The sequence below is a fragment of the Sceloporus occidentalis genome, unplaced genomic scaffold (genome assembly GCF_023333645.1).
Source record: "Sceloporus occidentalis isolate IW3139 unplaced genomic scaffold, rSceOcc1.0.p SCAF_26, whole genome shotgun sequence".
NCBI classification, from domain to species: domain Eukaryota; kingdom Metazoa; phylum Chordata; class Lepidosauria; order Squamata; family Phrynosomatidae; genus Sceloporus; species Sceloporus occidentalis.
In genome coordinates this window covers 3589450-3602660 of record NW_028317006.1, presented here as the reverse complement: position 1 = coordinate 3602660, position 13211 = coordinate 3589450, and the positions used below count along the sequence as shown (strand labels likewise).

The 13211-nt window shown below is 38.4% G+C and overlaps 1 protein-coding gene across 2 annotated transcripts in view; it reads right to left on the bottom strand.

Moving 5' to 3' along the window:
• LOC149300021 (alpha-2,8-sialyltransferase 8B-like) overlaps positions 1–13211 on the bottom strand; it is a 59157-nt gene that overhangs the window by 8593 nt on the left and 37353 nt on the right. For both annotated transcript variants that reach the window (XM_089485737.1, XM_089485738.1), the window contains 2 exons: positions 5864–5992; positions 4224–4481 (listed from right to left, as the gene is read on the bottom strand). In XM_089485737.1, coding sequence (XP_089341863.1) covers positions 4224–4481; positions 5864–5992 — 387 coding nt within the window. The remainder of the gene's footprint in view (positions 1–4223; positions 4482–5863; positions 5993–13211) is intronic.

Genomic DNA, 13211 nt, shown 5'->3' with positions numbered 1-13211 from the left:
TCAGCAGCATGTAGGTAAACATCCAGATACAGTTGTAAATCACCATGCCTGATTATAATGCGTTTCATCAAATCAATGATACTGTAGCTTCTAATATTCTTCCATCATGTGATGTCTCTCACAAGTCAGTTGACGGCCACTTATTTCACAGTGATCATAGAAAATGTATTTAAAGTCATTGTTATTAATATACATAGAAACATTCAATTTGATAGCTGGTAAGAACCATTTGCCCCATCTAGTATGCCTATTTTTTCTGATGTAGACTTAGAGCTTAATCTTGTTTTAGATGCAGAATAGTTTTAGGTCTATCTCATGCATGTTTAAATTCCCTCACTGTATTAGCCTCTACCACTTCTGATGGGAAAGCTGTTCCATTCATCCACCACCCTCTCGGTGAAATAAGACTTCCTTACGTTACATCTAAAACTCCAACCCTCCAATTTTAGATTATGGCCCTTGTTCTAACATTTCTCCTCTGAACTAAACATCCCTTCTGTACTTTGTTAAATTCTTTTAGTATTTAAGTGTTTCTATCACACCTCCTCTCTCTCTTCTTTTTTTCCCAAGGTATACATATCGAATTCACTTAATCTTTTCTGATAACTTTTATCCTGTAAACCATTTATCATTTTAGTAGCCCTTCCCAGTTGCCATACCATGAGAGCTACTTTATGTATTTTGAAGGGCACATGTGGAGCTACCAGTTTGGCTGCAGGTGGTCTTTGAGCGGGATATGAACTTTCATACTTTCTAATTGTGCCCTCTGTTATCTGCACCTGTTGTGCTAGAAGGCACTGAAACAGTAGTAACAGCTGCTCACTTAAAGAGGACATTCGATAGCCCAGCGTGAACACGGCTGGGGACCAATTCCTACAAAACATACTCTTCCTCCAGAGCAGCCGCCAAAGTGTTTCTTATATGAAGTGCTTTGCTCTCTTATCTCTGGATCACCTTCTTTGTTAAACACATACAGTGCAGTAAATGATGATTACATTGGCATGGATACATTTTTTTTTTATTTAATGCGATTTGCAGACAAACTGTGAATCACAGATCCTTGGTAATTGAGCCAAAAGATGTAAAGAAGTAGCCAATAAAAACATTCTTTACAAAAACATTTTTTGTTTCAAAACCTAGCAATGTTTATGCCAAGACTACCAATTTAACAATTACTATTTAATTAGCATTTAATGCTTTAGTGTATGCCAACCCGGAAAGATGTTGTGCTTCAGGTTCAATGAAGGGTACTGAACAACTTCTAACCATCTGGCATCACATATTGTTGGCAAACTTATTTTATCAGTTAACTTAGGGGAATTGATGCTCTCTGAGCTGTAGATAGGGGTTTCTGAATTATTATGTTGGGATGTGGGAAGAAAGGGTCACACCAATATGAAGGTGCCTTCATTTGTAATGTAATCATTGATGAGAACAAACAGCACAAACCAGAATTAAAAAAAATACTGTTATATACAATAATTATACAAATATTTACTTTTTACTTGATTTGCACTATATTTTATACTACACTCATTTAGAAATAAGGAAATTATTTTTGCACTAAAAGCATAAAAATAAAGGCATTGCTAGAGCAGTAGCGTACCTAGCGGGGGGCGGGGGGGGGGGCGGTCCGCACCGGGTGCCGCTCATCAGTGGGGTGCCAACTTGCCGGCACCGGGCACCCCTCCAGAGACGGACAGTAATGTCCGCCACTGGAGGAGCAGGCTCAGTTGGGGTGATCAAGGATCTCCCTTTAACAGGCTTCAAATCACTCAAGGGAGCCGGAGGTCTGTTAAAGACCTCAGATACCGCTCCCTTGCGACGTGCGCGGCAACTGCTGCTGTGCGCCGGGGTTTGTTGTCAGATCCCGGCGCACAACACTGAAGCCGCGCCCACCGCCGTCCGTGCCCTCTGAACTGGAAGAAGACAGAAGAAAACAGAAGAAGAGCGAAGAAGAGGAAAAGGAGCTGACTGCTAAAAGGAGAAAAGAAACAGAGGAAAGGTAGGAAAGCATTCAGTTAAAGTGAGAAGGGAGGGGGGTAGACAGTGAGACGGGGGGTAGAAAGTATATTGGAATAAATAAACAGTGAGAATGAGTGAGAGAATAAATGAATGTGTGAATGCATTGTGAGAATGAGTGAGAGAATGGATGAATTGTCTGAATGAGGGATATAATTAATGAGTTTGTGAGAATGCATTAATGTTAGCAATCATACTCCTATCATGCCAAGTCAGCTAGTACATGCTGGAATCTGGGTATGCCTGGGCAAGATAGGAGTGTGATTGCTGTTAACAATCATATATATATATATATTAATATTGTCATTTATTTTTTTTGTCCTATTTTGGTGTTTTACTTACCTTTAAATAAAAGTGTGAGATTTTTTTTTTATGGTGAGGAGTCATATTCGGTTTCGGACAGGTAAATGCTGCATTTTCAGTTTCAGTCCAGAATTCGTTTTGGTGCATCCCTACTACTAAGCCAGACAGTGAAGTGGTAGGCCTACACCACATTAATGTTTGGCTTAGTATATAGTGATAGGAGTAATGCTGCACTATTGTTAATGTCTGGCTCAATGTATAGTGATAGGGATTACGCTGTACCACCATCAATGTCTGCCTCTGTATATAGTGATAGGTATTATGCTGTACCACCGTCATTGTCTGCCTCAGTATATAGTGGTAGGTGTTATGCTGTACAACCGTCAATGTCTGCCTCAGTATATAGTGATAGGTGTTATGCTGTACCACCGTCAATGTCTGCCTCAGTATATAGTGATAGGTGTTATACTGTACCACCGTCATTGTATGCCTCAGTATATAATGATAACAGTAATGCTGTACCACCTTCAGTGTCTGCGCCCGTATAAAGATAGAAGCTATGCAGTTTTAAAGTGTGTGTGTGTGTGGGGGGGTGCCACATACAGGATCCGCCCCTGGTGCCAAATACTCTAGGTATGCCCCTGTGCTAGAGCTATATAGATATCGAGTATATCTATTTACAGTGGATATAAAAAGTCTACACACCCCAGTTAAAATACCAGGTTCTTGTGATGTTAAAGAATGAGACAAAGATAAATCATGTCAGAACTTTTTCCTCCTTCAATGTGACGGATAACGTGAACAATTCAATTGCAAAACAAACTGAAATCTTTGAGGGGGGAAAAAACTAAAACTCACAATAACCTGGTTGCATAAGTGTGCACACCCTTAAACTAATACTTTGTTGAAGCACCTTTTGATTTTATTACAGCAATCAGTCTTTTTGGGTAGGAGTTTTGCGGCGATGCAGCTATTTAACTGTCGTTATCACGTTGCACGGCAACCCTGTACATGTATGGGCTTTGTCGTTAAGGGGTTAATGTTGCAGTAGTCCTCTTGTAAGCATCCCTGACCAGTTTTCGTCTCATCTTTTCATCAATTCTGGAGGGAGGTCCAGTTCTAATGTCTCTGTTGTGCCATATTTTCTCTACTTGATGATGAAACATTGAGCATGGAGCCCATGGCAGGAAGCCAATGCTCTGCAATTTAACATTGTTGTCTGCCTGAGGTTTGCCAAAGAACACCTTGACATTCCACAACACCACTGGGAAAATGTTTTGTGTACTGATGAAACTGAGACTGAATTGTTCAGGAAGAATTTACAGCACCACATATGCTGTAAAAAGGGCACTACATCATCGAGGGGACAATGAATTCCCAAGTTTATCAAGGTATCATAATGTGAGGATGTCTGTCCACCAGCTGAAGCTCAATAGAATGTGGGTGATGCAGCAGGACTATGACCCCAAACATAAATCTACTACAGAATGGTATAATAAAAAAAGAAAATCTACCTTTTGGAGGGGCCCAGTCATAGCTCAGGCCTTAACCCAGTAGAGGTGTTGTGGATGTCACACCACACATCCTAAGAATATGACTGAACTTAAGCAGTTTTGCTTAAGTTCCAAAATTCCTCCTAAACGTTGTACAGGTCTGATCTGCAGCTATCGGAAGCGCTTGTTTCAGGTTTTTGCTGTCAAAAGGAGGTCTGACTAGATTAAATCCAAATCACTGATGTTTTCCACCAGCACTATGAATGTTTAATGGGTGTGCTCAATAAAGAAAAATTATGATTATTTGTATTTTATTAGCTTAAGAGCAATGCATCTGTCTATACTCATAGGCAAACACCCTACCTACTGCATTATCATTTAAGACATAAAACAAAAGTAACGTACCTTATTACAAAGTCATGAGAGTCAATTTCATTTCCACAGCCACTATTCAGCAATATCCCAGAGTTTCCTACAATAGCACATGTTTTAAAATGCTTATTTTTGAGCGGCGATGTTCTTGGTAAGAGTTCATACAGGTTCTTAGATATGTTCATGGTGCTGTCTCGATCAAACACGTAATGTATTATATCACCAGGCTTCAATGTTCCCTTCAGAACAGAGATGTCCCTTTCAGCATCCAAGAAATGCAATATTTGTTTTCTGAAAAGGCACAGAAGACATGATTATCTCTAAGTACGAGAGAATCTTTCAGCTGGAAGATGAAGCACTTTTCCCTGAGAAAACTGGTTACACGGTAGTGTATTCCTTGGAACTTTGATCTCTACTAATCTCCTTTATGATTGTTATGGACGCACGCTGTTTTTTCTTTATGAAGTCTGTATTTTGGCTACATCAGTCTTAAAAGAATTGCATCAAAAGATTGTCGATGTAGATATCCTGTATGTTAACTGATGTGGTTGAAATTGTAAATTTTAGAACAATTACGTTTGAAAAAAGGTAGGTTCCTCTGATGGCAGTAAGCCTGGCCAAGGTTAGAATATAGCGGAAGCTTTGTTTACTTTGAAAGTTGTTATCCATATAATATTCTGAATTAAGTTTTCTTCTCTTCTGGCTATGATTTTATAACACAGATCATTCCTACCTTCATATTTATAACTTCATGATCAATCCTATTTTCATGTTTCCATAAGCATACACTTTAGTCAAAACAACACAAGGAACATTTAATACATTTCTATCTGTATAACATAATTGCAAAAGGCCTTTCTAATGATCTATTAGCCTTTTAAATTTAAACTTGGATTAGCTATCACAATGAACACAGGAGTGATGGCTGCTGATAAAGATATTGCATAAAAAAATCAGCAATTTCCAGCTACAATAGTCATTTACAACATTAACAATGTCTACACTGTATTACTGAACAATTTAATGTTATTTTAATGGACACAATTAGTTTTTCTTTCAAAAATAAAGAACATGTCTAAGTGACCTCAAGCTTTTCAACGGCAGCGTAAATATATATATATTTCCGGCGCTCAGCATTACAAACCGGCACCGAGACCGAACAGGGAGACTCGCCGCAGGACTGCTGAAAGGTAAGTACAAGGGGTGGGGGAAGGGTAGATAATGGGGGGGCGGCGAGGAAGGGTAAATAAGGGGGGGGGGCGGCATTTTAAAATTCGCCCCAGGCGGCATTTTGCCTTGGGCCGGCCCTGCCTGGATATATGGAGCATAAAAACGAAGCATGCAGAAGCGCATATCCAGCAGTCGGCTACAGTCCCAGTCATCAGGTGGCAGCTGGCCTGAAAGTGCCAGGACTGCTTCATCATCAGTCTAGGCCTGCATATATATATATATATATATATATATTTAGTTTTGGAAATATATATGCATATACTGTATGATGAAGGAATATGTAGGGCATTTTCAATAAATTTTGTAAATGAAGCGAGCAATGTAAGCCATCTACCATTTGTATAATTATTCATTTTATAATGTTCCATTTTTTATGTTACATGTTTGATATACCCAGGGCATAACATGCAAACTAGCCCTCCAACATCTCTAATGTTACTTACCTGATCTTTTGTGAGAGGGTCTGGTTGTGTTTCCACATGGTTGAGGTTGATTTGATGTTGTACTTGATGTGATCATTGCTTCTGTCAGGTACAGCTGGAGTTGATGACTCGTTTATTGCTAATTCTCCTCTATTAAAAGAAAATGGACAACTTTTTCAGCGGTGAATGGAGATGCAGAATGTTTGTACACAACATTAGCAATTTGCTCATAAGGTAGAAACAAAAACTAAGCACATTCACCAACCAAAGACACATTGAACTGAATATAATGTACAATTTCTCCTGGGTAACCACAGAGGAAGCATCGGTGGTATACATGGGAACAGGATTTTTGCTTTAATCTCAGGGTGAAGGGGAAGATTCTCAGGGTCACACTTTCTGGAGCTGTCTCCTTATGTAAGACTGTCAACTTGTGCTTTTGCTGCCAGTATGTTATGCTTGATATCCCTGCTTGAATGCTGGTGACTGTAAAATAATCTTTAAATAATGACAAGTTGAGGATTCCATGAGGACCAGTAGTAGACCCATTTGGATAACTACATAGAATCTTCATGATAGGCTATTAAAGGGTTATTATTTCAAGAGTCTCAGGGTCAGCTTATTTAGAAAGTTGCCAGGTGTGGAGAAGTCTGTGCCAGTAGCTGTGCCAGAAAAACAATTCTCTTGACACACAGGCAGGAGTACAACTCACTTCTGTAAGAGTCTCATAGGGAATCCATCAGGTAACATCTACTGTCAACCTGGAGACTTCTCACACTGGCCTCCACCTTAAAATTGTGAAGAACAAGCAGCTACACTGTACTACAAAAATGTATAGTATTCATATTTCTTGTTGGTGCTTCCCCTTGAAGAGAATATACATTATATGATCTGCTTGTTGACAGAAATCAGAGTAACAAAAATTCTTTACTTTCAGATAAAAAATCCTTAGCATAATGGACTTATTCCCCTGTAACCATGAAAACTGATGTCTATTGAGGTTCAAGATCCTAAAAAAACATGAGCAAAAAGTCAGAATGAATGGGATCAAAGTATAACTGTCAAAAGCCTGTGGGGCATATAATAGTTAACTCATCTTCGAATGAAATGGGAAAGGAAGGGCAAATTCACCAGACAGCTAGAAGAAAGCACAACTTGTAAATACAGCTTAAGGAAATGCTTGTTTCCATTTTAAGCCATCGTTGCTTTGGATACAGCAGATTCTGTAGGATAAAGCAGATTGATAAACTTCCCCGTGAGCTCGGGTAACACATACAGTATTACAAATTATCTGCTTTGTGAATTAGGCAGCTTTTGTTGTGTCTAGGGATTTGAATTACCATTACAGAAGAATGCAGTGCAAACCTTGCAACTATGTTATTCTCCTCTTCAATGTTAGAGGTGCTTGTGAAATGTTATGCCATAGTTATTGATATTTATACGACAAGCACCCTTCTAACCTCACTAATTCTCGAACCATGTTCTTATTTTTTTTTTACTTTAACTGCGTCTGAAGCGCTTTGACCCATAGCACATGCTAATTAGTTTGGCCGGTGTGACCACTACGTGCCCTGGTACTAGATGTTAAGTAATCTTGTCAGGCAATAAAGAATCACTTGCTCTGCACTCCTGCTTCACATATTAAGTAAGGTGTTCTCCTGATGAGGAATCCAGCTGCTTGTATACCACACCGTTCAATGCTCAAAGCTCATGTCATCTCTGGGACTGATGCCCCTTCCCTTATTTCATTTGGTTTTAGAACATTATGGTAGTCAACCAAGTCTACCGAGGATCATCACTGCCACTGACATTACTTTGCCCTCAGGGGAACTCAGGTGAACAATATAGCGGCGTTTCTGGTGATGTCATCTTCTCAATCCTACAATAGGGGGAGAGGACATCACTTCACATGCTGTCATTTTGTCCTCATGTGAACTGAGGGCAATATGGTGGCCCTTGCCTCCAATTTGAAGATCTGAGGGGACATCACTACAACACAGCCATTTTGGTGGAAGTTGCTGCCTGATTATGTCCGCTGAGATGTGGACGAAGAAAGAAGATACCAGGTTAAGGGTTGAAGATTAAATAGAAAAGAGAGAAGAAAAAGATGCGGAAGAAGATGCAGAAGTGGAAGTGGATGGCAGAAGAGAAATTGTTTGGCAGAGAAGGTAGGGAAACATTAAGATAGCGTGAGAGAAAGAGTGAACGGGAATGAGAGTGTGAGAGTGTGAGTGAATGAGGACCCACAGATTTCGGAAGAAAATTCAGAGCATTTTGCTAGAAGCTGTTTTCCCTGTTGCTTTCACCCCAGGAGGTTACCAGTTCATTTATACTGGTAAGCAGAAGTGCTTTTAAGAAAATGACGATGCTGTTATGTGTTATTTTAGTCTATTACATACATTCTATTGCAATTTCCACAAAACTCAAACTAACATTTTTTTTTTATTTTTTTTTTAACCAAATGTTCTTTCTACTGAGATATGATCAAAACTCAAGCAGTTTAGTGCAGGACCAGAAACAAAATATATAACAATTAACCTGACAGGTCATTTTAGTAGCCATCTTAACATTTGGGAATATAGGAAAGGGGATATTTATAATATTTTTAAGCATAAAATGCAAATGTATAATAAGTTGTAGAAAAATATTAAAAAAAAAATATTTGAATGTTCTATGTTTCTGCTTATAAAAAATGGCAGGATCTCAGAGCATTTCCACGAACGATGGGTAGACCTAAATCAATAGTTAAGTTATTTTATGCACAGTAATAAATCATAATAGTGTTCTTTGTGTCTCATTTTTGGGAACATGATAATATATCACCATGCATTGTATTTTAAGATGTCTTTGCAGCTGAAATGTTCTTTGTTTTACCTTTTTAAAACTAGGAAAGGCAATTTTATTTTTGTCTCAGCACTTCACCATGTGACACAGCAGGGGTCAGTGGACACGGATGCCTGAAGACATATCTTCGACTGCTACCTGCTGTGAGCAAGTTCATTGCACCGAATGAGAAAAAGCACATTTCCAACATTGTCTTTGCAGTGATGGGCGAGGTCATCTCTGCAGCAATAATTTCTGCTCTTATAGAATTTAACAGTAGAGTTGTGCATTTCTTTTCGTAAAAACCTTACTTTTAACAAAACTTGCCTGTTTTGTGCATCAACTATAGCAAAGGCCATCTCTGACAAAATTTCGAAAACATAAGTGCCGAAAATTCGTCATGATTCACCCATTTGTTCCCACGTGTGGCCACCGTTACAAGCCGTTTTGGGGCCATTACAAGTGGTTTTGGCACTCATCGGTGAGGCAAAGTGGGAGGGACTGTATGTATTGAGGGTACATATAAATGACTGATAAGTAGAAGTAGCCTAAAAATGGGATGATTATGGCTGTGATTGATGGGTCCAACAACCTGTGGGAGTTTTTCCTTACTTTTTTTCACTCTTATCAGCATTTACAAGGAGGGACAAGTATTACACACATAAGTGTGCTGACGCTATTTTAACTGTCAGTAGTAGCAGTTATAGTTGATGAGAGTTGGAGTGTAAGACAGTGACAGTTAGCTTAGCGTAGGCTCATTACTCACCTATCGCACTGTAAGTTAATGGTTTATTTTATTGCAGAACATGTACTGTTGTGGTGTGGATTGAAGACGTGGATTGAAGACGCTGTAGTGACTACTGTAGTGTATTACAGGGACTGCAGAAGATATTTTTTTCCTGTCCCTTAGTTGATTAAGGCAGTTTCCCACTTATGCTACTAGCCAACCTGTAATTTATGGACGTGTTCATTTTTAACAAGGACAAATTATTTTTTTAATTATCTTTCTATCATATCATCTATTGCTCTTCATTGATGAATAAGTATTGGTGACAAAAACAGGCATTCTACTGGCCTTGTGCTTACGCACAGTGTGACTATCTTTCAGTTGTTTAAGACAGTTGCACATTTAGGCTAGTACCAGCCAAACCTCTAATTTGTGAACAACATTTAAATATTTTTTCATTATCTTCAAGGAATTGCTGAATAATACATATTGGTGACAAAATCTGGCATTTGACAGTGGACTGAAGCCAGAACACTACTACTTTGGGCCAGGACATCCCCTTACTTGCCTACCTTGAAAAACAAATGCATGACTCGCTGGAACAGAATGAGTTCCTTCCAGCGGAAAAATGTAAAAACTGAAAAGCTGATCAGTAGGCTGAAAGAGGAGCTGAAAAGTTGCATGCAAGCCATCATGGTAACCCTGGGCATCCTCTGTTACCCAAGTGTTAAGGGTAAATTGGAGAAACATGCTTGTCCATAGAGTATGTGAGATGCAGCATAAAAGGGGCATGCTAATCTGAGAAATGCAGGAGTTGAAAATGGAAATTCTCAGCAGCAGTGGTAGTATTCCCAATCCCTTGCATCCATGTAGAGCAGCCACATTAGACCCACCGGAGCATCACCCATCTGGGCAGCAGCCCTTGATACTTTGGTGGGTGCTAGTAGCAACAAAGCTCCCCAAAGTCAGAGTAGAGCCTCTGAAATAGTGAAAGGCTTTCTTGAGGAACTCCGACTACCTCCTGGTACTGACCCTCTACTCTATTGGGAACAGAAAGTTGTTGTCTGGCCAGGCCCAGCAGTTACTTTCATGCCCACCCACCACTGTCACAGGCAACACACTTAACTCCGCACACCTGGTTGAACAGATGGCTTGGATTTTCTCCACATCAGGATACCCAGAACTTAAAATTTAGACTAGTGAGTGCTAAAGTATATTTATTATTAATCTCTAGACCAAAGCTCTTCCATACTTAATAACATAATAACCTTGAAATTTTGTATCAACACAAATGCTCATAAAATAATAAGAAAAAAACATTAATTCTAGCAAAAAATAAAAATAAAAAAATAATAATAAAGCAATTAAACTTATTTGTTCTCTGTATAGTATACTATAATTGTTTTGGCATTTCACATTCTCGTGTAAACAAAATTGAAACCACAGATGAGGTTAGATTAGGTTCTTACATTTTTCCAGATCCTACATTTGATGATCCATAAGCTTAAAAAGCATGGTCAATGTTGCTTAGACTTATATACAAATAAACAAAAACCCTCCTTACAAGTTGTGTTAGCAGCCATTTTAAACTTTCCGTTCTCAGGGTCCGCATGATTGACATAACGCTATTGCTTCTATTTTGTTAAGTAACTGCTGACCTTTGACAGAATCTTTTTTCTAACTGGAGTTTAAGAGTTGGATAGATTTTAGGACATTAATCGTTATGCTGGTTTTGCCACCATTTGCCCGATATCTCAGCATCCCTTCACACATTTCTCTAAAACAATTACTTGGATTATAAAATCAATAAAGGATAAACTATAGATAGTGTTAATAAATTAATTAAATTATGCTAATAGCTGAGTTACAGGTTCTTTTAATTTTTTTACCAGTGTGTATCAGCGTGAGAGTGAAAAGTTATATACACTACGGTTCAAATGTTTGTGGTCACTTATAAATGCCCTGTTTTTTTTAAAGAAAATCTAATTAAATCTATCGAATAGATCAGAAATACAGTGTAGACATTGTTGTGCATGCCTATTGTAGCTGGAAATGGCTGATTTTTAATGGAATATCTTCATAGGCGTGCAGAGGCTCTTTATCGGCAGGCATCACTCCTGTGTTCCAAAGGCACGTTGCGTTCGCTAATCCAAGGTTAAACCACTAACTGATCATTAGAAAACTCCTCTGGTATTATGTTACACAACTTGTGAACAGTAGTGTATGTGGTACCCATTTTATATTTGGCTAACTTGAGACTTATTTTTTTAAGTGATCTTAATTGTAAAATTAATGGTTTTAGCTCAAGAAAAAATCTAATGGCTGTATGCCTAACAAGCCTGTAAAACATAATGAAACGTTAAAAAAATGCAGATAGATTCCAATTACAAGTGACACTGAATTTATGGCCATAGAGCCTGCAGCGATTAGATTTTTCAGTGATATTTCTGCCAGCTCTCCTAATTTCTAGAGGCATTTTTCAAAGTCAGTTGTGGAAACATGGATAGCTGCAAAGGATAAAAGTAGCCTGCTAAACAAAAGTGGTATAAGATTGAGTAATTTCCACATTTGCTGTTGTCAAAAACAATTTAACAAACTTTGATGAAGCTCAGGTATGCTAAATAGTGTCACAATTGCAATGTATTGACCAGAGCTTGATTCAGAGCCAATGCGTAGAGCAAATTTTATGTTATGGTAAAATGAGATTGAGAGTTCTTGGGTACATTTTTTTGAAGGGACAGTTTTGTTTTATTAATACAAAATTGTTCTGGCCAGGTTGATTACTAGTTTATTTAAGGTACAACCTGTCAAGGGTTGCAGTTGAAGAACATAATTGTCTTTCCCATCCATCCAGATGGAGATTCATATGTGCTCCACAACATGTGGTGTACCCATGCCAACGAAATGCTGAGACACACCAAGATCAGATGACCAGTGATGTTTTAGTCATTAGACTGTAAATCACTGGAACTTTGAAGGTGAGATTACACATTTTAATTCTTCATTTTAACTATGCACTTTAAAGAACCAAGCTTCTCAGGTGAGATAAAGTCAGTCTTGCACAATCAAACTGAAAAGGTATGAAATTCCATACTGGCCACCACTATGATTTCTACAAATTATCACACGTAGCCCTCCAATTTCAAGCCAGTACTCATTTCACCATGCCCTTTTGATTTTCAACCCTACTTAATATTATAGTTGAATTTGTGGTAATTGATATTGGGTGTACTATCCAATTTCATCACTCTAACCTGTGGTAATTTCATATATAATAGCACTGTAATAACCCCTTGTCAAGCGATATAATTTTAACCTTCATGCACTTAACAGAATATTCACTTATTCACAGAAACTGGGACATATTCTCTTTTTTAAAGCTATTTAGCTTTGGGTGGTCCTTTTTTCTTTTATAAGAAGTGATGTTTATATGATCCTGGCAATTACCCTAATATGACCTTAAGGGCTAGTAGTTGAAAACACCTGTTTACTTCATGACCTGTGCCATGTTTTATTCCGAAGTAGAAAACTTGAAGGTATGAATCAGATTCTTGACCTTTACAATAACTTACGACCTGCTGTCCAGCATTACGGTCAGTTTACTAACCATAGAAGTTGCAGAAACAAAAGAGTGGAAACAACGCCTCCTTTTCAATGAACACATGTTCATTGTTGGTGTTTTACTGTTTAATACTGCTTGTCTTCTGGATCATATTATCTTTCGTCCATGATACAAACAGGTGATACATAAATATTTTGCAAGCTTCTGACAACAATCTTGTATAACCTGAATTACTAATTCAGCTCCAATGTGGGGCT